Genomic DNA, 24,864 nt, shown 5'->3' with positions numbered 1-24,864 from the left:
AATAAAGGTTATTACCGTTTGCCAGCCGGTTGGTCCGGAGTATGTTATGTAGCATTTCTATTGCCTCCTGTATTTTTGGCACCTGCATCCTATCACAAGGATTTGAAGTTGTTAAATAATGTGACTGTAAATAGGTATAAACGTACTCTATCAATTGATGATGTGGATCAGACTGACACCAGTCTGCAGCAGTACATTTATTTTAATTTAGGATTGTTTTTCTTCGTTGGAGCTGCCCTGAATAGTAGGAAAGTTCGAAGGTTAACAAGAGTGGTAGAGGCTGTGACAAACCAAACCGCTGCTGCTCTTGGGAATCTTACGGAAGAATTGCAGATTACTAGAATTGTTGCATTGCAGAATCGTATGGTGTTAGATGTTATGTTAGCTGACCGAGGTGGAGCTTGTAAAATTATCGGAAGTAGTTGCTGTGTGTTTATCCCTGACCACACGCCGTCAGTCTATAATGCTATCAACAGGTTGCATAAAATTGCAGCTGAAATCCATACAGAAAACGGCACTTGGTCCTTTTCTGGATGGTTCTGGGCATTGATCACTGCTTGGGGTTGGAAGGTTTTAACTGGTCTCTGTATAATTGTAGCAGTTCTGTTTTCTTGTTGCATCTGTGTCCAATGTGGTCCCTTGCTCTGTTCCTTATGTGTATCATTCTGTATTCCCGATAAGAAAGCTATTGCCAATGTCACTTATCAGAAACGTTTAGCTAAAGAAGTAGAAGAGATGATGACAATTGACATATATGATGATTATCCTAACAAACCGGATGTCTTCAGTAAATGCTGAAAGGGTCGTCTGTTGTAAATTGAAACCACGATGTGATTAAGCATTTACTAAAGACATGAATTCTCCTTCCTTAGAACATGTCTCTTTCGTTATGTTGACTAAAGTCTGGACTCCATTTTGTATTGTCATGTCTCCACGTGCTCAACACGAGAAGAGTCCTATCTTCGTGTTAGTTGCTCTTGTAATCTGCCTAGTAACAGTCTATAAATAGTTCCTTTGTCCGCCTGGCGCATGCCCAGGCTAGACCACATCTGTTATCAGTTAGTCCTTGCTTGACCATGTTTTCGCGGGCTCAAGGAGTATGTCAGCTCCGCCCACATATTGATCTTGTATCGAAAATGTCCATAAAAGGTAACATTCCTTGCCTCATGTTGTATCCACCCACTTATGAGCCCCTCTGTTGTGTTTAAAAGGGGACCGTGTACGCAAGTTCTTTGTGCTACTCTATGCAATACTGAAGGGTGTTGTATGGATTGTAGGACCACCCTTAACCCCTTCCATGCTGCGCAAATTCCGCCGCTGTGCTGACGGAATCTTGCGCGGGCGTGGTCATGACGGAACGGTTCCGTCATGAGCACAGCTCAACCGTGGCTCATGACGGAACCGTTCCGTCATGAGCACCGAAGGGGTTAAGGGTTAATAAACTTTGTCTTTGTACTTTGCAGTTTCCGTGCCAACTTCCTTATAGATTCCATTGCAGGAGAGCGAACCCTTGTGTCCTGCGGGCCTAGCTGGGGCCTGTATTCATCACCCTCTGCACAAAACCTCCAGCAGTGTGCAGAGGAGATTGGATGCAGGACTTTGTCTCCGGAGAATTTGATATTTTTTGTGGGTTTTTTTTGCCTAGGTTTTTTTTTTACTCTTTTTGGTTTGAAATGTGTTAAAACTTTTTCAAAAACCTTTTATTACAGTGTTGAACCTTTGTATTGTTATAATTCTTTTTATTTAATTTTTTTTTTATATGTTTTATTTGTGCAAGTCTTTGCATTTTTTAGATGGTCCTGCATGCCTTTTGCAAAAGGAATATGCTACTTACCAGTATGCATCTGTTCTTGGCATGTAGAGCTGCAAAGCCACACACTTAGGATAGTAGATCGCCATCTGGTGTTGGGCTCGGATGCTTGCAGGTTGTTGTTGTCTTCGGAAGAAGTCTTTGGTCACGAGATAGGTGACTCCTCCCTTGGACGACAGTGCGCATGGGCATCAACTCCATTGTTAGATTGTTTTTCGCCATGATGGGAAATGATGGAGTTTGTAGAAAAGAGAGAGATGTCCATGTGTGATGTCTAAGTAAGAGAATGCTGGAACAGACAGGTCCCGGGGAGGTGGGTGGGCGTGTGTGGCTCTGCAGCTCTACATGCCAAGAACAGATGCATACTGGTAAGTAGCATATTCCGTTCGTGGCATATGAGCTGCAGATCACAAACTTAGGATAGACTATATAGCAGTATCTCCCCTAGCGGTGGTCACCTGTATCGGTTGCAGCAGTTTGAAATACAGTTTTAAGGACAGCCTGACCCACAGAAGCTTGTTGCTTTGCTTGCACGTCAACACAATAGTGTTTAGTGAAGGTGTGTGTTGTAGACCATGTGGCTGCCTTACAAATCTCTTCTAAGGGAATGTTTCCTAAGAATGCCAAGGAAGCCCCTATTTTGCGTGTGGAATGCGCTCTAGGGGAAACCGTTAGTGTGCGTTTAGCCTTGTGGTAGCATATTTGGATACATTTAACTAACCACCTAGCTATCCCAGATTTGGAAATGGGGTTGCCTTTATGTGGTGGAGAGAAAGCAACAAACAATTGTTTTGTTTTGCGGAATGATTTGGTTCTGTCAATGTAGTAAAGAAGGACTCTCTTAACGTCTAAGGTATGAAGAGCTCTTTCAGCTACCGAGTCTGGATTTGGGAAGAACACTGGTAACTCTACTGATTGGTTAAGATGGAACGGAGATGTGACTTTTGGAAGGAATTTAGGATTTGTTCTAAGAACCACTTTGTTATGGTGTAATTGTAAGAATGTTTTTGTATGGTTAAAGCTTGGATCTCACTTACCCTTCTGAGGGATGTGATAGCGATAAGGAAAGCCACTTTCCATGTGAGGAACTGCAGTTCGCATTTATGCAGAGGTTCAAATGGGGTTCCCATGAGCCTTGGAAGAACAATGTTTAGATTCCACTCTGGAGAGGGTGGCAATCTGGGAGGGATAATCCTTTTTAGTCCTTCCATGAAGGCTTTGATCGCAGGTACCTAAAGAATGACAAGTGTTGTCTATTTTGTAAGTAGGCTGCTAATGCTGCTAGATGGAGACATATGGATGAGTATGCCAAATTACATCTTTGCAAGGGCAGTAAGTAGCAAATGATGTTCTGGATGGACGCATCCAGTGGGTTTATATGATTGTTAGTGCAGTAAATGGCAAATCTTTTCCATTTTGCAGCATAGCAGGCTCTAGTGGTAGGTCTTTTGGCCTCTCTTATAATATTCATGCAGTCTGATGGCAGGTTAAGGTAACCGACCTCCAGGACTTCAGGAGCCAGATCGCCAGATTCAGTTGACCTGGATCTGGGTGTCTTATTTCTCCATGGTTCTGGGTTAATAAGGACGGGGAGAGATGTAGTTTCTGGTGTGGAACTAGTGAGAGGTCCAGTAGTGTTGGGAACCACGGCTGGCGTGCTCGTGTGGGAGCTACTAGGATTAGTTTGAGCGACTGTTGCCTGAGCTTGCGTACCACTAATGGAGTGAGTGGGAGAGGCGGAAAAGCGTACGCAAATCTGCCTGACCAGTTCATCCATATCGCATTGCCCTTTGACTCCGGGTGGGGAAACCTGGCGGCGAAGGTTGGGCATTTTGCGTTTTCGTGTGTGGCGAACAGATCTATGTTTGGTTGGCCCCATTGTTGGAAAAAGGGCAGTAGGACTTGGGGATGTAGTTCCCATTTGTGGATCTGTTGAGTTTGTCGACTTAACAGATCGGCAATTTGATTGTGAACCCCTGGAAAGTGTTCTGCAAGTAGGTATATTTTCTGGGGAATGGCCCATCTCCAAATGTTCTGTGAGAGAATGTGTGCCTCCTTGTTTCTGAATGTAATACATGGCTGTCATGTTGTCTGTCCGGATGAGGACAGTTTTGTTCTGGAGATGTAGTTGGAATGATTTTAGTGCTAGGAACACTGCTAGTAGTTACAGGTAATTGATATGGAGAACTTTCTGTTGAGTGGTCCATTTGCCCTGAGTGGTGTGGCCGAGGAGATGGGCTCCCCATCCTGTGAGCGATGAGTCCGTTGTTAGCACTATCTGTGGAAGAGGCTGTAGGAACGGCCGCCCTTTGGAGAGGTTTGTTATGTTCCACCATTTCAGAGAGCGATGTGTGCGGCTGTCCACCAACACCGATCTGTAAGTTGTCCGTGAACGTGTTTCCACTGACGTGCTAGACATTCTTGCAAGGGACGCATTTGAAGTCTTGTCTGAGGCACAATGAAGATGCAAGACGCCATCATGCCTATGAGTTGCATGAACACTCTTGTTGGAAGAGTGTTGGATTTGGAATTTTGCGATAAGAGCTTGTATATTGGCTATCCTGGCTGGGCTGGGATATGCTAGGGTTGTGGAGGTGTTTATGGTTGCTCCTAGATACTGATGTATGTGAGAGGGTTGGAAATGAGATTTGGGATAGTTTATTGTGAATCCCAAGTTGTGTAAGATTTGGATGGTTTGGTGAGTGTGTAGAGCACATTTGTTGAATGACTTGGCTTTTATTAGCCAGTCGTCTAGATACGGGAAGACATGGATTTGTTGCCTTCTGAGATGTGCTGCTACTTCTGCCAGGCATTTTGTGAATACTCCTTTGGGCAGGATGTATGGGAATGTGGAAGTAGGCATCCTTGAGATCTAGTGTGGCAAGGAAATCGCCTTGTTGTAGTAGTGGGAGCACTTGTTGAAGAGTGATCATATGGAAATGATCTGAGTTGATATACAGATTTAGGGGTCTGAGGTCGAGTACTGGTCTTAGAGTCCCATCCTTTTTGGGGATTAGGAAGTAGAGTGAGTATACCCCTGTACCCTGATGTTCTAAGGGAACTGGTTCTATTGCATGTTTTTAAAGCAATGAGAGAACCTCTTGTTTGAGGATCGTAAGATGGTCTGGTGACATGGAACGCTGTTTGGGTGATGTGTGTGGGGGGGAGGGGGGGGGGGGGAGTTGTGAGTTCCAGGCAGTAACCATACTGGATAATTTGTCTTACCCACTTGTCTATTGTGATGGAGTTCCAGACAGGTAGGAACTGTTTTAGTCTTCACCCGACCAGAGTGGAATGGTCTGGGGGAGTGGAGGAAAGTCACTGTTTTGTTGCAGGAGAGGTACGAGTGTTATTACCTCGACCTCGCCCCTTGTTTTTGTGTCCTCTGTATCCGCTTCTAAAATATCCTCTATTGGGGGATGTTTGTGTAGCGCAGGGGTACTCACAAACTTTCTCTCAGGGGCCAAATTTACAGTGTGGTTTGTGGCCGAGGGCCGCACTGGTGGGGGCGGTGTCAGTGGGGAGGGGGGCGGGGCTAGAGCAAAAAAAAAAAAACTGTGTCCATGAGGTTGAACACAGGCCCCTGCAGTGGACGCCTTCGTCCACTGAGCCACCAAACCTGGCATACGCACATCTCTCTCTCTCTCTCTCTCTCTCTCTCTCTCTCTCTGTGTCTGTCTCTCCCTCTCCCTGCCTGTCTCCCTCTCTCCCTCCGTCTCCCTCTCTCCTTCCCTCTCCCTCCCTCCCTCAGTCTCTCTCCTTCCGTCTCCCTCTCCCTCCCTGCCTCCCTCCGTCTCCCTCACCCTCCCTCCGTCTACCTCCCGTCTCTCTCCCTCCCTCCCTCCCGACGTCTCCCTCTCCGTCTCTCTCCTTCCCTCTCTCCCTCTCCGTCTCCCCCCCCTCTCCGTCTGTCTCCCTCTCTCCATCTGCCTCTCTCCGTGCCTGTCCATGTCTCTGCCTCTACCTGCCTCTGCCTGCCTCCTGCCTTTATCGGTCAGTCTGTCCCTGTCTATCTAAAGCTCTCTCTGTCTCTAGGCCTCGGGCAGTGCACACTTCTGTGTCTACACGTCCCCGACACCAGCCAATAAACAGCCCCCCCCACTCCACCCTCTCCCTATGTAATGTAAAAGCCAGCTCTCAGACCCTGCTGCCCTCCGTCTCCACACCTGGCTCTCACTCCCTGCTGCCCCCGTCACCCTCTGCCATTTCACCCGGCTCTCACTCCTCGCTGGCTCTCACTCCCTGCTGCCCCCCCCTCACCTCACTGGGCACTCTCACCCTGCTGTCCTCTGTCACCTCACCCTGCATGTGTGGCAGCCCGGGCTGAGACAGCTTCCCGGGCTGACACACAGCCTCACCGGAGAACTTCACGGGTCTTTAAAAGACCATTTACTTGCTAATGAGGCTTTGTTGCATTTCACCTCTTCTTAGCGCCCCTGCATCTCCACTCAGAGGTGCAACAAGAGTCATTTTGGGTGGGGGGGGGCTAAGAAAACATTTCGGGAGGGGGAGGCTTATTCTTCAAGCAAAAGGCAGAGTGGAGCTGCAGGAGCTGTAAGCAGGGGTGAACACCATCAAAGCCTCGTTAACAAGCAAAAGGTCTTTTAAAGACCTGTGCAGTGCTGGGGTGCGGCTGCGTGTGTTCCCGGGAAGCTCTCTCATCCCGGGCAGCCAAACACGACGGGGGGCTGAAGCCCTTTGAGTCCAATGGGCGTTGTACGCCTGTCTCCACTCTATCCTGGAATCTCCTGGCCCCCATAGAGCAGTCTCTCTCGGAGTCCGGCGGTGTTTGCTGACACACTTTGAAAAATACAAAAACCAAGGTACGATGTCTGCATGGTCCGCGGGCCGCCAAGGAAGGCTTGCCGGGCCGCTGGCGGCCCGCGGGCCGTACTAGGAGTACTCCTGGTGTAGCGGTTTTGAATGTCGAGGAGGTGTCCGCTCCCATAGTTTTGGAGGCTCCTCTAGAGAAGGAGCGCCGAAAGGAGCCACGTGGTTGGGGAGACTGTAATGCTCCCATGGATTTAGCCGTCTCTGTGTCCTTCTTCATTTTTTCAAGGGCAGTGTCTACTGCTGGTCCAAAGAGCTGTTCCTGATTGAATGGCTGACTAAGTATGGTAGTTTGTACCTCTGGCTTAAAGCCTGAAATGCGTAGCCAGGCATGTCGTCAAAGGAGCACACTTGTGTTAATTGCTCTAGAGGCGGTGTCTGCGGCGTCAAGCGCACATTTAATTGCTGCATTTGAAATAAGTTTTCCCTCCTGGATAAGGTCATTTACCTGGGTTTAATATTGGTCTGGCAGATGTTGTAAGAGAGTCTCTAATTGAGCGTAGTGGGCCCGGTCATAGTGTGCTAGTAGGGCTTGGGTGTTAGCAATACGCCAATGATTAGCGGCTTGTGCCGCTACTCTTTTGCCAGAGGCTTCTAACAGTTTGGATTCTTTGTCTGGGGGTGGTGTATCTCCTGTGGTTTGGGAGTTGGCGCGTTTCCTAGCATTGGAAACGACCAAAGAATCCAAAGAGAGTGGCCCTTTGATGTAGTTAGGATCTTCAGGGGCAGGCCTATATTTCTTTTCTAGCCTGGGGTTGAGAACCCTGGCACGAACTGGGTCTTTAAATACTTCGGGGGCGTGTTTTATGACTCCTTTAATCATGGGCAGAATTTGTACAGACTTTTGAGATTGTTCGAAAGTGTCTAATAGGAAGTCTTCCTCTGGTGCGTCTGAGTGCATGGTGACGCCGTGGTAAAGTGCCGCTCTATTTAATAATTGGCCAAACCCCAGGAGATCGTCAGGAGGCGATGGTTTTGAGGGATATGGCTGAGGGTCAGGCATGTCTGGTAGAGGGAATGCCAAATCATCCAGTGGCGAGGTGTCTGGATCCGTGAACGGATCATTAGGGTCACCCCCACCCCCTAGGTCATCATCATCATCCTGTGGAGGTGGTGTATGTGATGGAGAGGGTATAGGCAAGGGTGGTGTAGGCAGAGGGGGTGGGATAGGAGGCAGTATAGGAGAGGAAGGAGGCATAGGGGATGTTGCAGAGTCCTTCCTGTTTACAGGAACTGGGGCAGGTGGTATGTCCAGTTTCCGTTTTTTACAGGGCACCGTGGTGACATGTCCAGTCTTGGGGTTGATATAAATCTTTTTCAGCCTTGGATCGATGGGATCTGGATAAACAAGTTCTTGTTCTTCAGGAACAGTCTTTTGTACCGATTTTTTTGGTTCCGATCGAGGTTTTGGTTGATCGGCGGATTGTGTGGCTTTAGGAGGCGTATGAGAGTCCTTAGCCGTTGGTTTCGGTACCGATGATAGTTTTGGTGCCGATGTCGGTTTCGGAGCCGAAGGTGTATCTGTAGGCTTGGGAACCTTCGGTGCCGGTTTATCTAGTGGCCTTGGTGTTTTCGGAGCGGAAGGCGTTGGAGCCGATTTCGGTGCCGGGTGGTATTTGTCTTCGGTGCCGGTTGGACAATGACATGCGGTTTGCTCGGTCCCGGAAGCTACCGGAAGGCTTATGTTTCTTCGGAGCCGAGCCCGGAGGCGAGGCTTCTGAAGGATGTTTTCGGTCTCGACTGGGGCTAGCAGGCGAAGTCTTGACCAATGCCTTTGGTTTTGGTGGGGTTGGAGCAGGGGTAGTAGTACTCACACGTTGCCCAGGAGTGATGGGGTCGTCTGAGTCGTCTGCTTCGGAAATTATTTGTAGATCTTTGGAATCTTCTTCCGGGACATCGGGGCCTTCATCAAAGATGTCCTCTGGTCCCGGAGCTGTTCTCTGTGCCATGATGTGTCGTCGAGCCCTTCGATCTCGAATAGTCTTTTTGGATCGAAAGGATGCGCAGGCTGGACAGCTGGACTCGTCGTGCTCAGGTGATAGGCACAGGTTGCAGACGTTGTGGTGGTCACTGTGCGGAAAGTTTGCTCCACACTGGGGGCATTTTTTGAAACGCGTCCTTTCCATGAGCCATAGGCCTCACGGCGTGGATAGGCTCAGCGGCCCGCGTTGACGTCCGGAATCGTGCCGATGAAATCGATGTCGAGAATGAAAAGCTTGGAATTGCTATTTCCAACCGAAGCGGAAAAATTGCATCCGAACCCAATGGCGGAAAAAAACAATCTAACGATGGAGTTGATGCCCATGCGCACTGTCGTCCAAGGGAGGAGTCACCTATCTCGTGACCAAAGACTTCTTCCGAAGACAACAACAACCTGCAAGCATCCGAGCTTAACACCAGATGGCGATCAACTATCCTAAGTGTGTGATCTGCAGCTCATATGCCTCAAACATATGTTTATTTGTTGCCCCTGAAGCGACAACTTTCAGATAATGTTTGCGGTGTGTAGCAAAATGATGCATATTGTAATTTTCATCTTCTTGCTATTGATGCTGCACTTCCAGTGATGCAGTTTTATCTCTTTCCACGCCTTGTTGACTTCGCTCTATCTTTGCCCATCCTTTGCTTTTGGGGTATGTAGCCCACAAGTGCTTCTACATCCCACTTGTACCCGTGGAGTACTGGCCTGATTTGACCATGTAGAGCACCTGAAAGGGAAAAACTTCAGTTTCTCTATATACAGATGAGAACACAATGGTGTTGTGATTAGGTGATGTTCCAGCAGGATTAGAGCAGAGCCTCTGGATGGAAACCTAGGCGACTGCTGCTGGGGAGTTTGTCAAGTAGCCATGATGCCAATGGATTCTCTGGGCAGCAATTTCCCTCTATGAATTTGAATTGGGATTTATAAAGCGCATAGCTACCCTAGGGCGTCCCAGCGCTGACATGACCTAAAGTTCCAGAGGGTGAAGTAGCAGAAGTGACAGTTTATGGAAAGAGCCAAGTTTTTAGTTGCCTACGAAAAGCCAAAAGATTGTGTTCTCCCCGCATGGCAAGTGGAAGAGCGTTCCACAGTTTAGGGGCGTTGTAGGAGAACAAGCGCCCCCCGGATCGGGACTTTTTTATTCTAAAAACACCAATGTGCTAATGGTGTTCAAAAAATTGCTTTGGGCTTTTATTTTTCAGCAATTTTCACTGAGTGGACAATCAGATGGCTGTTTTCTGTTTTTTGGTGTCCCCTTGTGGAACACATAGAGCCAATGATAAGAGTGTCGTGCCACTCCTCAAGAATTTTACTTATTTTTCTGAGCCTCTCAGTAGTACCTTGGAAAGTTTCCAAAAAGTTTGGTTTACTATGAAGGGGTCATTTGTTTCAAATATGAACCTAAGGGCTTCATAACAGGCTCAAATCACTAAGAAATTTTGTGGGTTTTTTTGTTAAATGTATGTGGCTTTTAATTTTCCTGGTACCTACAAATGATACCACAGTACCAACGATTCCCATCAAAACCCCCTTTGATTGGCTGGTGTAATTTTATTTATCCAGCTAGAAGTAGCTATAGCACCATTTCCTGCAATAGGGATATAGAGGTCACTTGGGTCACACCTTCTTTAATCAGACCATATTTTTGGGGACTTCCACTTTTTTTTTTTTAAGGATTATTTTAAAAAAAAAATAATAATAATAATAAAATCGGGGAAAGGCATCAGGAGGAGACCATCCTGTACCTCAAGACCTTGTAGATCAGCAGGTGGGAAGCAGAAGCCTACTCGAATCCATCATTTGGGAGTTCCTCTCAATTCCACCCCACGAAGAGGTCTCAGCAGAGAAGGTCACATGATCTGTGACAAGGAGTTCAGCAGGGGAAGAAGTACTCCCCCAGTACTTCAGGAATACATAAACATCAGAACGTATAACATTCCTGGAAGTTGGACTGAGCTCAGCATAACTGAATCAGACTTGTGAACGTTTTGAATTGACTCCTCAAGCAGTGCTAAAGTTATCAGCGTAAACATTGTCTATTAAAATACATTTCAAGTTATCGGGAAGTACGTGTGTATGAATGCCTGCGCTTACGTGTGTGTCTGTACATGCGTATGTGCGTGTATGATTGGTCTTTGGCAAGGAGTTCATTCATTAGGTGCTAGAACCAGGACATATACAAGAAGAGGGCAACACACCGCTATTCCTATTCTATTCTTGGCACAGCGCTGGCCCTGTGCTTCTCCAAGCCCACATTGGCAAAGAAATGCAATATTTCGCTTTATTTTTTTCCCAAGGCATTTCAAGCTGATCTAAGTGCAAAGTGAACATATTCATGCCACAGAAACCATCTGCGTTGTGCAAACTTCTGAACTTCTTATGAAATTATCTTATTAGTGGCCATGGCGAGAGCACGAGGTTGGGCCTAGTTGAAAATCCCTGAAAGATCTTTAACGAGGATGAAAAGTTACAAAGTATTCAATTCAACAAGAGAAACCAAAAACATCTGCATTGCACCACAAGCGAATAACATAAAAGAAAAGGATATTTTTGTAGTGTTTTGCCCTCCTAAACTCCTCAATTATATTCCGGGCGTACTTCACCATGTCCCTGATTGCTTCTGGCTTGGGAGGCTCATTCAGTTTTCGGATTTCCATTTTAGCAGCATCCTGGGGTGAGAAGAAAACATCTATAGTTAAGGCCCGCAATAGAAACATATTCCAGGTAGCCACAAACTTTTGCAAAGCAATGTACATAGGGACTTCTTTCAATATACCACTAAAAGGTACCACTAAAATGTTGTAGCCACGGAGCTCAGAAAAGAGAGGTCGTCATATGAAAAAGTTATAGAGCCTTTTGCTGGACTGACGTCTTCAGCAATCACACACCCAAGCATGGAGACCTCATAATTTTCTCAGTTTCGCAAGATCAGTGTAATGCAGTATGAAAAAGGCTTTTGGAGGAGAATTTAGCCTAAACAGTAATATTTTGGACTAAAGATTCCTTCTTCCGCAGAGAAACGTTGATGTTTTCTTGCAAATAGAATATGAACGATGCACCCAGTAGCCTGACAGTGCGCATCCAATCCTCCTTTTGCAGTTGGGGGGCCTGGTCAAAGAGTACCATACTGAAGGTCTCTTTTAAGATCCATTTGTTTGCTTCCTGAAAGTAAGAATTGGCCTGAATTCTTGCTCTGAGCCTTTCTTTCACACTAGAAAGTAACAACGACAAATCCCTGTCCTGTTTAAAGGGCGAAGGAACAAACTCCAGTGTGTGTGTCTGCACTAGCTGGTGACTGTCCTCTGCACCTGTTGAAACTGGAATCACCGAACCTGTTGTGGTAGGATAGCTGGTGAAGGTGTTTTTAACCTCATGGCATCACCATTTCGCACAATTATCAGCCCTATCAGTCTTATATGAAATTCTTTCACTCTACAAGATCGTGGTTTATACTCGCCCACTCTCCCATATGTGAGGACAGAACTATGGAAAGGGGACTCATGAAAGAAAAGTCACTAGCAGTGGCTTTCCCTGAAGCAGGGATATGTGCTGACCTTCTCTGCTTCCTAGTTGTCTCCACTGTGGGTATGACGGCTTTGGCTGGTGTGGCTGCTGCTAGCAGTGAGTGGGGTGCTGCTTGCACCGATAGCCTCCCAACCAGACGTGATGCCTACAGATTCCTTTCTGTTTTCATTTTAATGGCTCTCACGATCTTGGTCTCCGCCTTCATCTTAAGAAGCTCTTCCTCAAGCTAGAGAAGTTGAGGCAAGAATCTTAAGTGTGTGCATTTGGCTTTAGGATGGTAAGATGAAGCCATGATGTTCAATGGAGGTTGATCCACAGAATAACAGTAATGACCGAGAATAGGAAAAACAGCAGCAGAATCTGTGCTCTAATGAAGAAAGCCCTTCTGCAAGCATTTCTCGGTGGTTTTGCCTCTTTTCTTTTTGAAGGTTATCAGTAAATTTACCCATGGATTCTCATGGATATGAGATATCAGCCTACCTGAGTTGAAGTTTTGGCTACCCTTATTGACATGACAGGTGTGGCAAACATAATTCAGCCCACATTGCCTAGCCTAGCAGGAATAATGGTGGTAGTTGGAGCCGATTCTTGTCTCTTCCTTGCAGCTAACAGAATCAGAGTTAGCTGGTGGATCCATTCTTAGGAAAGTAGGATCCTGGTCTGTTGCCCTGCACTTCTTGATAATGCGGGATGGTATCTGTGGTAGAAAGCATGGCATTCCTGGCAGTTGAAAAGCGTAAAAAGAAGACAGGAGGAGAAGGGTGAGTATACATCTGGTTCTACACTCTAGCACGAGACACTTCCGGCAGATGTCCTAGAGGCCCAACAGGATGATTGTGATCCGTGCTTTGCCAGAGCTGGAATCTTTTGCCTGGACTGTGGCAAAGTCATCTCTGTCAGTGAGCAGGGTGTCAGGTTCAGACACACTGATGTTCATTTAGTTTAATCCCTGAAAAAGGATAAGCTACACAAAAAGTTAACAAATCATTGAAAAAAATCAAAATGGGTTCTTTTTAAAACCATCTGTACTGTGTTAAAAATAGATAAACCATGTATGTTGTCATGTCTGTCCCTAACTGTTAGCCGTGTACAGCGTGGGTGGGCTCCAGTGCCTGGCGTCCACAAGCAGTACCAAACCTCCCATGGAGGGTAGCCAATATCTTACCTGGAAATCTGTAAGAAACCTGACCGGAGTCACCACTTTTAAAGACTGCCTGGAAAGGAACCAAAACAACAGCTGTGGGGTCTGGATAGTACAAACCGCCTTCTGTTCTCTACTGTTAAGACAAGAAAGCATAAGTCCTTGTTCGTCTCGTGTAAGGGAAAAAGCTTGTGAGCCCTTTATACATCTGGAAGACCAGGAGTGAGGTACAGAAGATGAATGGGGAGGCAAGACCCCTTTCCTACACAAAGGTGCGGACGAGAGCACATTGCACAACTTATGCGTGTGTTATCAGCTGCGACAACTATGTTCACAGTCAGACGTGAAATCTTTCTTGGATTTTTTAGTTACTGGCAGTGTCAAGACAGGTGCTGTACCTTAGGCTTGTGTTCCTTTTTATCTGACCCTTTTGAAGGATATTCAGGTGTACCTTGGTCTGGCAGTACCCTGGTGAAATCCTGGACCAAGAGACATCTCGGAGTGATCTCTGGTTGGAGCAGAACTAAAGGACTTCTCAAAGAGTGCTTTGATAATGCCACACCTTGAGGTCTCTTTGGAAGGAGCGTTATTACTGTGCAAGTTTTGTGCACGGGTTCGTACCCTGGAAGAGAAGGAACTGCTACCCACTGGCTCAGTTTGCAGAATCAATTTTCATTTGTTTAGACTAAGTGTCTATTGCCTGTTTGGGTGTTTGAGGGTGAGAAGAAGCTGTGGAAGTAATGGATCAGTCAACTGAGGCTTGGGAGTACTCTGATGTTTTCAAGTGAAAAACTCTTGTACTGTACCAATGGTGAATACTCAAGACTCATTTATTTAAAAACCAATTGGATAGAAAGAAGGTTGGTGTGAAGTCACATGATGAATGTTCCAGTCCTCTGTACTTCAGATTAAAAGAGTGCAGTACGAAGAAGACTGAGGAACCAACATGCATATTAGAGATGGCCAGACCTTTAGGCCAAGCACACATCTTAACAAGTGCATTTGGAAAGCGCACGTTCACCCACAAGGGTATATTGGTGATGAATAACATATGTTTATTGTTACCCAACTCAAATGTACTCATTTTATTGCCCTCAGAAGGATGAAAGGCTGAGTGGACCCGCCGTGTTTCGAACCTGTGACCATGAGGTCAAACGCAGGCCCCTATATAGGCCGCATTATTCCACTATGTCACCAGAACCAGATTTTGTGCTCACTTGCAATGTTCTTAGCTGTGCTTTACAAGAGATGTTCTTGTCCACTGACCTGAGGCCAGGAGATCCGAGGAGTCAAACACAAATATGGATGCATTCACCAGTAGTTCACTAAATCACAAGCAGATTTCAGATGCGGGGGGGAGGGGGAGCGCTTCAAAACATGAACAAAGGAAATGCCTTTCAGCCACAGGGGGTCCCAGATATCATGAAGAAAAATGAGTTCGCTGATCATATGTCCTTGAGACTAAAACAAACCCATAAGAGCCTATGATTTGAATCCGAAGCATGTGTGTGGAAGCATGGTAAGGCCTCCCAACAAAATGTCTGCCGTTTGCCTTTTGCCAAAAGCTATTACAGTATGCGATTTGTCAATGCCAGTTTCATACGTGGGTGAAAACACATCACTGAGATTCCAGGAACTCAGTGCTTGAGTGGAAATGGCAAACATTGTGTGTCCCCAGACTTCACCTGAACAAGAACCACTGCATGTAAAATGATGATACAGCCCTGGAACCACGCAGATCAACTACCAACGGATAACTTAAAGGGCGTCTGAATGTAAAGACCATGGAGGCAATTGAGTTTGGTCGTTAAACAGTGACAAGTTACAACTCTAGCACTTTCTTGAAATCAGTCAATCAATCAATCAAGAAATGTATAGAGCGCGCTACTCACCCGTGAGGGTCTCAAGGCGCTGGGGGGAGGGGGGGCGGTGCTGCTACTGCTTGAACAGCCAGGTCTTGAGGTGTCTCCTGAAGGTGATGTGGTCCTGGGTCAGACGTAGGTGGGCGGGGAGGGAGTTCCATGTCTTGGCGGCCAGGTCGGAGAACGATCTTCCTCCGGTGGTGGTTCTGCTGATCCGTGGGATGGCGGCGAGGGCGAGGGTGAGGGTGGCGGAGCGGAGCTGGCAGGTTGGAGTGTAGAACGTGAGGCGTCTGTTGAGGTATTCGGGTCCGGCGTTGTGGAGTGCTTTGTGTGCGGAGCCTGAACGTGATTCTTTTGTTGACGGGAAGCCAGTGCAGGTCTCTCAGGTGGGAGGTTATGTGGCTGTATCGGGGGATGTCCAGGATGAGGCGTGCGGATGCGTTCGGTATGCGCTGGAGTCTGTTCTGAAGTTTTGCTGTGGTTCCTCCGTATAGGGCGTTTCCGTAGTCCAACCGGCTGGTGACGAGGGCCAGGGTGACCGTCCTTCTCGTTTCGGTGGGGATCCGCCTGAAGATCTTTCGAAGCATCCGCAGGGTGTTGAAGCATGAGGACAAGATGGCGTTGACTTGTTTGGACATGGTGAGCGAGGAGTCCAAGATGAATTCTAGGTTGCGTGCGTGGGTCCGTGGGTGTCGGTGGGAGCCCAGCGCGGTGGGCCACCAGGAGTCGTTCCAGGCAGATTGTGATGTTCCCAGGATGAGGACCTCCGTTTTGTCTGAGTTTAGCTTTAGGCGGCTGTATTTCATCCATTCCGCGACCTCTTTCATTCCTTCCTGGAGGTTGATTCTGGCGGTGGCTGGGTCTTTGGTGAGGGAGAGGATCAGCTGGGTGTCGTCGGCGTAGGTGATGATGTTGAGGTTGTGTTTGCGTACGATGGCGGCGAGGGGGCTCATGTAGACATTGAAGAGGCTCGGGCTGAGTGAGGAGCCTTGGGGTACGCCGCAGATGATTTTGGTTGCCGCGGACCGGAAGGGAGGGAGGCGGACTCTCTGGGTTCTGTCGGAGAGAAATGAGGTGATCCATTCCAGGGCCTTTCCTTGGATCCCTGCGTTGTGGAGGCGGGATCTTAGAGTTCGGTGGCAGACGGTATCGAAGGCGGTAGAGAGGTCTAGAAGGATGAGGGCGGCGGTTTCCCTGTTGTCGAGCATGGTCCTGATGTCGTCGGTGGCTGCAATGAGGGCGGTCTCGGTGCTGTCTTCCCTTGCATACAAGAAGGACTTACCATTTTAAAAAAACATAGGAAACTCTAGAAGAGGTGAATCATTTTTCTATACAGTGGTCAGAGTAAACATATAACCCTGAGCACCAGTTCTGCCTCACAAAATAGCACTTTGTGACACATTTGCCCAGGAGGTGTATTTTAATGGAATGTTTTCTTACGCTACAATAAAGTTACCTGTGCAAAGGACTCTGGGGGCGCGAAAGTGCATCTCACTTTTAGAATCGTAATGTGAAATGGAAAATGTTTTTTAAATCTACACTTATAGGACAGCTGTGCTGGAATTTCCCAATCACGTAGCCTTCATGAAATCCAGCGTGAAAATGTTTTCTGCAGTGGTTGTACAGGAACACACTAAGACACTGCTTGGTGTCACATAATCGCTGTGATTTTATAGAATTTTCTACAGACCAGAAGGACAATACTTTTGTTCCAAAGTCTGCCCTACAGGGCACGTCATGTATTTTGAGATTTTTGACATGGAGGTCAGTGACCTATCAATTTATTCACAACCATCTCAATTTTTCAGAAATTGACTGCGATTCCTTTGTATAAAAAAATTTGCTCTTTGCTATTGTTGAATGAAAGGTGATGATTTTGCTGTGAAAGGGACTATCAGGATAAGGTTGTACGTTCTGGGCAGATACCTTTCGGAAACTACGTGCTCCCTTCTGTGTGTCTGCAAAAGTCAGGGGAATGTATAATTGCGTGACCTTCATCGAGCGATAAAAACTGGATGAAAATACAGAAGGTGGTCGCCGCTGCAGCAACGTGCACCACCCGCTGCGCCCCTGCCAGCACTCATCGCATTAGTCAGGTCTGCCCCTCTGGGGCTGAGTAGACTTCGGGTGCAACAGCACCAACAGCTGCTTTAAGTACTGGATTGCGGTATGTCTCAAGGTCATGTGGTTGCTTTTATCGTGAAGGCTTACAAACACCATTTTGCTCACTGCGGTATCTATATGAAGACTCAACTGCGTGAAAGGTGTGCATACAACTTGTTGTAAAAATCAACTATACTCTCCCCCAATCACAGCAAAGAGCCAAGTGGAAAGTTAGTGAAAACCAACAAAATAGAGAACATGGACGCTTGTGTGTGGGATGGGGGGGCGGGGGGCGGAGGTGTAGTTAAATGCGTTTGTAAACTTTGGCAGGAGTTTTGGCAAAAGTGAGTGGGGAGTGTTTGTGGGCGGAGTGGAGGTGGAAATGGGTGTGTTTCGGTGGAATGTGCGGCAAGGTTGCGTGCTGTGGAGTTTGTGCGTGTGTGATTTTTCCTACCTTTGCTCTTGTTGCGCACTCCTTGCACTCGCAGCTAAAGAAGTAAGAGTCCTTCAGCCTGTCATTCCGGTCTTCCGTGGGATACAAAAGATCGATGTAGCTGGTAAAAATCTGAAAAACAAAGCATGGCATTGAACAGCAGCATGGCTGAGGCGGTAGATAGACTTCCTTGTCAAAATGGCATTAAAAAAAAACACACAAAGCTTCCAAAGTACAAATGCAATTCAGTGTAGGTACTTATTTCACTGCAGCAATTAATCAACAATATTTCTGAACAGTGACCTGTTCCTTGTCTCTCAAAATCTGCAACCCAACCATGTGCCCCTCCCCTCTGCCCCTGAAAAGTGAGCAGAGTTGCATAAAGAACTGCATCTCTAGGGATGGAAAGGGGATGGCGGAGCTCGCGAGGGGTTCTGTACAAGCTTTTCATGGCTCGGATTGAGTGAAATGGTGGATGGAATAAAGGAGTGAAAGGGTTGATGAATGGATGAGCGCAAGGAGGGAAAGGGTGGATAAAGAGATGGATGAGTGAAAGGATGGATGGATAGGTTTGGATATGAAGGGTGGATAGACGGAATGTTGAAAAACTGAATGATTGATGAAAGACTGAATAGACAATAGCATGTAAAGGTTAAATGGTGGACATCAGCAGGTAAATGGTAGGATGAGAGGATGAATGGATAGATTGATGGAAGAGACAAGAGATATCTTCTGGTGAGGGTCATGATGAGTTGCTTCATTTGCTTGGTGCCATAAGAGCTTTGGTGCTACGTGAGGATATTTTCAGTCTCTTCCTACTCGTGTGCTCAAAAATATATAGTATTGTGCCAAACAGCAATTAACAGTATGACATTAAGAAGGTGCAACTATTGCAAAAAAACGGAAAAGTTAACATATTATCGCATTTCTATTTCATTTTGTGTAATGAGTTAAACTGCTTTGTTTATATAAACACATTTCTCATGTGTTTTGGTATGTGCTGCAACTAATATAGAAGTTAAGTTTCATCATTTCTTACCCTTAGCCCCGCCCCTAGCCCCGCCCCCTCATTACACCTCTAGCTCATTTTAATTAGTACCTGCACTTATTTTTTCCCATTTAAAGCACTGCTCGGATCCACCCCCTTCCAGTACAAACAACACTCAACTTTAACAATCCTGTTTTTAGGTCGAGCCTGGTCAGCGCATGCGCTGCTGCGAGGCATGCAGTATTGGAGTATGGCTTTGAAGCCCCGGCTACCCTCCGCACATATTTTCAATAGGCTTGTGTCATTGTCCTTTGTAAACGCTGGCTTCCGAGTCGTTATTAGGCTTATCAGTCCCTCCTTGGTACCGCCTTGTCTGCATTTGTTACCTCCCATAACGACTGGACCTTTTACTTGTCTTGTTGCATGGTCTAATTTATCTTGGCTGTGAGCAGTATTTTGTTAAATGATTTGCCCCTATTCTATCCACTACGTCACAGCACGCCGCCACCTTTTATTTTATTTGCTAATGGCAGTCCGCTTTAACTATAGCGGCCACGTTTTTTTCTTCCTTTATTTTAGCAGCACGGTCCGCTTCAAGTATAGCAGCCATGCTTACTTATTTTTGTTTGTTTGTTTACTAGCGCCCATGCGGCGCTTTCACATTCATGGAGGCTGCGCCCCTTTCTTTAGAGAAGCCGTGTCTAAAGAAAGGTGTACCACCGCTATTAAGGTGAAAGCATGGCATGGGCACTTTTTGAAAAAGAAAATCGGTTTGTCAACTTGACAAACGGATGCATTTTTTGTCAAAGCGCCCTATAATGCGGTTTCACTTTAATGTCGGCCACGCCCCTTTCTTTAGACGCGGCTTGTCTAAAGAAAGGGGCGCGACCTCCATTAACCCCTTCGCTGCGGCATGAATTCCGCCGCAGCGCTGGGGGGTTTGCGGCGCCGCTATGCTCATGACGGAACCACGCCGTCATGAGTCACGGGCGAGCTGTGCTCATGACGGTGTGGTTCCGTCATGACTCCACCCACTGCGCTAATCGCCCGCACAGGCGGGGAATTAGCGCCGCGTGGGCGGAGCGGCCGCCAACGGCCGCAGCATGACGGAACCACTCCGTCATGAGCACACGGCGCCCGTGGCTCATGACGGAGTGGTTCCGTCAAGGGCATGCAAGGGGTTAATGTGAAATCCCGCGTGGGCGCTCGCAAACAGACAAATATTTGCAATGCAATAGGTCTCGCATTTGCGAGAGTTTAAGCTACTGCATTACCAATAGCTCAAACTCTCGTAAATGCGAGAGCTACTGCATTGCAAATGGTTGTTTGTTTTTTTACTATGTATGTCGGGCTTGCAGTATATCTTTTGTATGCGGCCCGATTGCTACTCAATCTACTGCACGCAGCACGAAAGCAAAATAGGAGAAAACTTGTAAAAAAATCTCTGTAAACTCAAGTGAAAATAATACAGACAAATAAACACCAAGGCAATGAAAAGTTTCAAAAAAGGAAGTACTGTGACAGACAGTCTCTTTTTCTCTTTCCCTTTCCAGTAGTTGAACTTCATATCTATCCTATCATGGCTGACGTCATCAATAGTAAGGTGCATTAGACGCAAATGTAGAGCTAATTTCTCTTCTGCGATGCAGGGATGACGAGTGTGCATCGCGGAGCCATAATTCTCCCTGCCTCTTGCTTTCCAAGTGTAAACAAGCCGAACACAAAGCTTGTGTGGATGCAACCTTATCTCTTCTCTGCAAGATGCCACCGACTAAAGAAACAGCTGGCCCTTCCTGTTCTTGCAGCATCGCTTACTGTCACCCTTCTAGATAGCAACTACGCCACAGGCCAGGATGCGGTGCCTGCGTAGAAGGTTGGCGGCCGCTGCTGTCTGCAGTCAGCACGCGCGGCCAGGAGATGGCGCCACAGGCCGCGCAATCAAACGAGGCAACAGCTGGGAAAACAAGATAATTCGCTGTAATGTGCTGCTGGAGTCCACAGCTTGTCCAAGTTTGTCTAAGAGGGATATCTGTCTAATGTCTAAAGTCAGATTAAGGCATTCATCAAGATGCAAAACGCTTAGCAGGCTTAGTCAAAGGCGACACTCGACACTGTCCGCTGAAGCTGCCAGAGATATCCATGTCACGCCGGGAGCCCTGGCCGAAAGTTTGCTTTGTCCTGCAGTGCAGCGCAAGGCAAACACAGATTACATGATCCTGGGCGCATTATACCTGCTCACCTTCGTCGTGTATTTTTATCAGCTCTTTGCATGCATTTTTGTGTGTTTTTATTTCTCCTTTTTCAACATCCAAGTAGACGTTTGATCTTTTTCCGACCACCCCTCCGCCCTTTCTTTTTGTGCCTGCCTCTCGTCCCTCTGCTTGGCTCTGGGTTTAAAGAGATCAAAACATGCGTCCTTCCTGTACCCCCGGTGATTTATCTGTTCCTTTGCTCAGCTGGCAATCTACGCCGGTGGGGTTTCCACAACTGTCCACGCCGGGGACATTTCCACGTTTAAATCTTCTTCATAAAGGTACAGGTAGTGCTTCAAATAGAAACATTGAAGTGCTTGTTTCCGAGATGTGCCGGTACTCTCCTATTTAAAAGTATTAGGTCTCTCATGAGAAGTGCCGGTACTCTCCCTCTCAAAATAAAAAAAGTGTCGGTTATCCATACCGGGCAGTACCGGCCCATTTAAAGCACAGCGTAGAGGCTCCCGAAGGAGAAATGTTACTCGATAGAGACCCAGCGCAGCAGTTTTATATAGCGCCGATATGGCCTACGGGCATTACAGCGCTTTACAAAGAGGCACAAAGTATCAACACAAGAACAGAAAACGACAAATCGCAGCAGAGAACACAGGTTAACACAGGCGCCACAGCAGCGGCGCAGGGCGGTGGGGGAGCAAAATATCAGGTGCATGAAGGTTGACTGAGGGCCTGTCCCAAAGGCCTTAAGAAGCAGGGGCTTACAAGAGAGATCAAAATAAACTGGGGGTATTATTTTACAAAAGATATGGATTCCGCACACAAAAAGTTATATATCAATTCAAAGTCAGTTTGACATAAATTAATAGTGATGTTCCGAAGAAATATCCAAGTTGTTGCGTTCTTTTTTTCTTATGAATTTTATTCTTTATTGAGAATGGCGAAAATACATCAAGTTGATAAAATCCAAAATTCATAAGCCACTAGCCGACGCGTTTCGTCCCCATAGGGACTTCTTCAAGGCTCCAAATTTAGATCAAAGTGATTGTTCCTTTAAGAAGCTTTATGTCAGCAGTTATGCTCTTGAAACACAATCCATAAAAATAACAGTGTTGTCACCAACGAAAAGGCATGGTGGCCTAATGATATCGTCCTAACGTCTGCTTCCGAAAATTGCAATTGAGTACGAAACGTGTCGGCTAATGGATTATGAATTTTGGATTTTATCAACTTGATGTATTTTTGCCATTCTCAATTAAGAATAAAATTCATAAGAAAAAAAAGAATACAACGACTTGGATATTTCTTCGGAACATCACTATTAATTTATGTCAAACTGACTTTGAATAGATATATAACTTTTTGTGTGCGGAATCCATATCTTTTGTCAATTTAGTTGGGTTGTCCAAGTAGGGAGTGGAGAGGGGTGCACTCCCAGGTTTTCCAGCACCAACCATAACTTCTCCTGATCTTTTTGACAGGTCTTTTCTGCCTTCGCCTTGGCCCTGTTTCGGTCTTTTCCAGGAATTATTTTACATAAAAGGTGAAAGGAGCAAGTACAAGTTAGTGAAGCGAGCGAACGAGTGTTAAATATATAACAAGCATTTACAATGCAATGGTCTCGGCATTGGTAAAGTTAGAGCTATTGGCATTGCTCATGACATTATTTTTGTTTATGTTTTTGTTTTTAAAACATTTAAAGAAACGGCATTGTTATTTACAATGTCAATAGCTTAATCACTCTCAAATGCGAGACCTATTGCATTTGCACCCACACACAGAGCCACCTACACACACACTGATTAAGCTATTGACATTGTAAATAACAATGCCGTTTCTTTACAGGTTTTAAAAACAAAAACATAAACAAAAATAAATGTCATGAGCAATGCCAATAGCTCTAACTTTAACAATGACGAGACCGTTGCATTGTAAATGCTTGTTCGCTAGCCGAGACCTAAAAACTAAATAAAACATGTTCCGCAGAGGAAAATACAAGCAGCCTTCATTTTGTGTTCAGGCAGTGTTCTTGAGTGTGTACAGTTTTTCCCTTTCAGATGGTTGTAAAATCTATGATGGGGTTTAGTGGATATGTCACCTGTAGGATTAAGAAGACCTGTGTTGTTATCCTGGCTGTCCTCACTTGACTGGATTGTGGGATCCTACGCATGACTAACCCATCCTGTTACTACGGTGGTGCTGTATTGAAATCACAACCCTTCCTGTTGCCCCCGTGTGCAGAGCCTCTTCTGTGTTCCGGTCTTGGCACAGACATGCCTCTCGTAATAAATCACTCATGCATACATCAGTGCTAGTGTGCTCCTCGAAAATGCATTCTCTCAATTATTAACATTTTCACCTACCACTTGCTCTGTGATTTATCCTGGGGGTGTATCCATCCCTCCATACGTGAATAACATAATTCCGAACGAGAACCCATTAGTCACATCACACTAAATCACCATTTCACCTTCCAAAAGAAACACCCTCCCAGTCTGCAGGTAATAATCAAAGACAAGAAGGGCAGCCAGCAGTTGTAAACTGAAAGCAGTAGTAGAAGAAGTAAATGGGAAATCTCTCTCGATCATAAATGATAGCCAAAGATGCAAAGCAGGTATACGCAAAATCGGAGCATCTGAATGCTGAACGTTGTACCAAATACGTAATGGCTGCACCATAGCAATTGTGAGTGCACAACTGATACGAGGTACCTACTCTCGCTTCTATTTTACAATCAACCTTAGACCTCATTTTGAATCAATCTGGAAAATAGAATAGTAAACAAAAGTGATACTGTTCAGCCAACGACGATAAAAAACCTGCAGCCCCTTTTTAAGATTCAATACAAAACATTTAATAATTTCTCAGTAAAACACGCAAAACTGTGCACACCTTGAAATGCTTTTAAAACATGTTCACTTATATATGGTCAGTATCACAAATCGACTTTAAAAAAAACATAGCCCCTCAGAAAGGGGGAATTATTTGTTACTTTTTATCTTCAATAGCGCCATTAAAGGATCGTTTGTTTACTTCACAACATTTTTTGCATGTACATTTTCAACCGATTTGGCCATGAAAGATCTGTTTATAGAAGCTGTATCTATGAGAACAGGAAGTTGAGATATATGTGCTTGCATTCATAAAGAACTTAGAATGTTAATCAGATGCAAAATTCTCTTCACCAATTTATCGTGCACAAAATAGAAACTGATCCCAAAATTCATAAATAAACACACACCAAAAACTAAAGGAAAATGATGAGGCAATGTTAACAAAGTGTGCCTCAGCAAAGCGCACCTCGGCAGCCCTGTCACACAACCGGCTCAGAGATCTCCTCAGCAAAGCTTGCGTACACCCTTCGCCCCGCAGCTTTTGTTATGCGATTAGGATTCTGACCTCACATAACGCGATCTATGACCGATGTCGGTACATCTGAAGGAAAGCCCGACCGTAGATCGGCGAGTTAGCCGAAGATTTGTCCCTGTGGCCCACTTACAGGCCGCCTCCCTTTGCCGGATACTCTCGCGAGTTGCGAGAGAGCTGGAAGGCCTTGTGAGGTAGACTGCCGCCTCCCAGGTCCCCTCGACCGCTTACCGGGCCGCTGGTGCCTGCACCCCCGCCGCCGGATGCCGCAACCTGTCCCTCTCCTGTGTTCTGCGGCCTCTATAACAAAAGCAGCTCCTCCGTCTTTCCAGCGGCCGCCATCTTCCTCCGACCGCTGCCACTGAGCGCGAGGGGGGCACCCTGGGTAACCAGAAAGACGGCGTGGTTCCGGCGTTTGAGGGCTAGACTGTGCTCTGGTTGAAAACCCCGGGAAGCTAAAAGAATCTCCGTGCCCCAGGGGCACCGCTGACATACTAATTCCAAATAAGAATACAAATCTGATAGGAGTCTCCTTAAAAATAAAGCGTTATTTTTTTAACATGCGGAAGCGTTTGACAGTAGATCATTAGATTATTTTACTGCCAGTGCTGGAAT

General features: G+C 46.3%; 1 protein-coding gene across 1 annotated transcript in view; it reads right to left on the bottom strand.

Annotated features, from left to right (window-relative positions):
- Positions 1–24,864, bottom strand: part of SMYD2 (SET and MYND domain containing 2) — a 267,680-nt gene that overhangs the window by 51,720 nt on the left and 191,096 nt on the right. Inside the window, exons 8-9 of the mRNA XM_085612913.1 lie at positions 17,710–17,820; positions 11,173–11,293 (exon numbers count right to left, since the gene is read on the bottom strand). Coding sequence (XP_085469039.1) covers positions 11,173–11,293; positions 17,710–17,820 — 232 coding nt within the window. The remainder of the gene's footprint in view (positions 1–11,172; positions 11,294–17,709; positions 17,821–24,864) is intronic.

Source organism: Triturus cristatus, chromosome 6 (genome assembly GCF_964204655.1).
Source record: "Triturus cristatus chromosome 6, aTriCri1.1, whole genome shotgun sequence".
In the NCBI taxonomy this organism is placed as follows: Eukaryota; Metazoa; Chordata; class Amphibia; order Caudata; family Salamandridae; genus Triturus; species Triturus cristatus.
The sequence above is the reverse complement of the archived record's forward strand: the minus strand, read 5'-3'. Positions and strand labels throughout refer to the sequence as shown.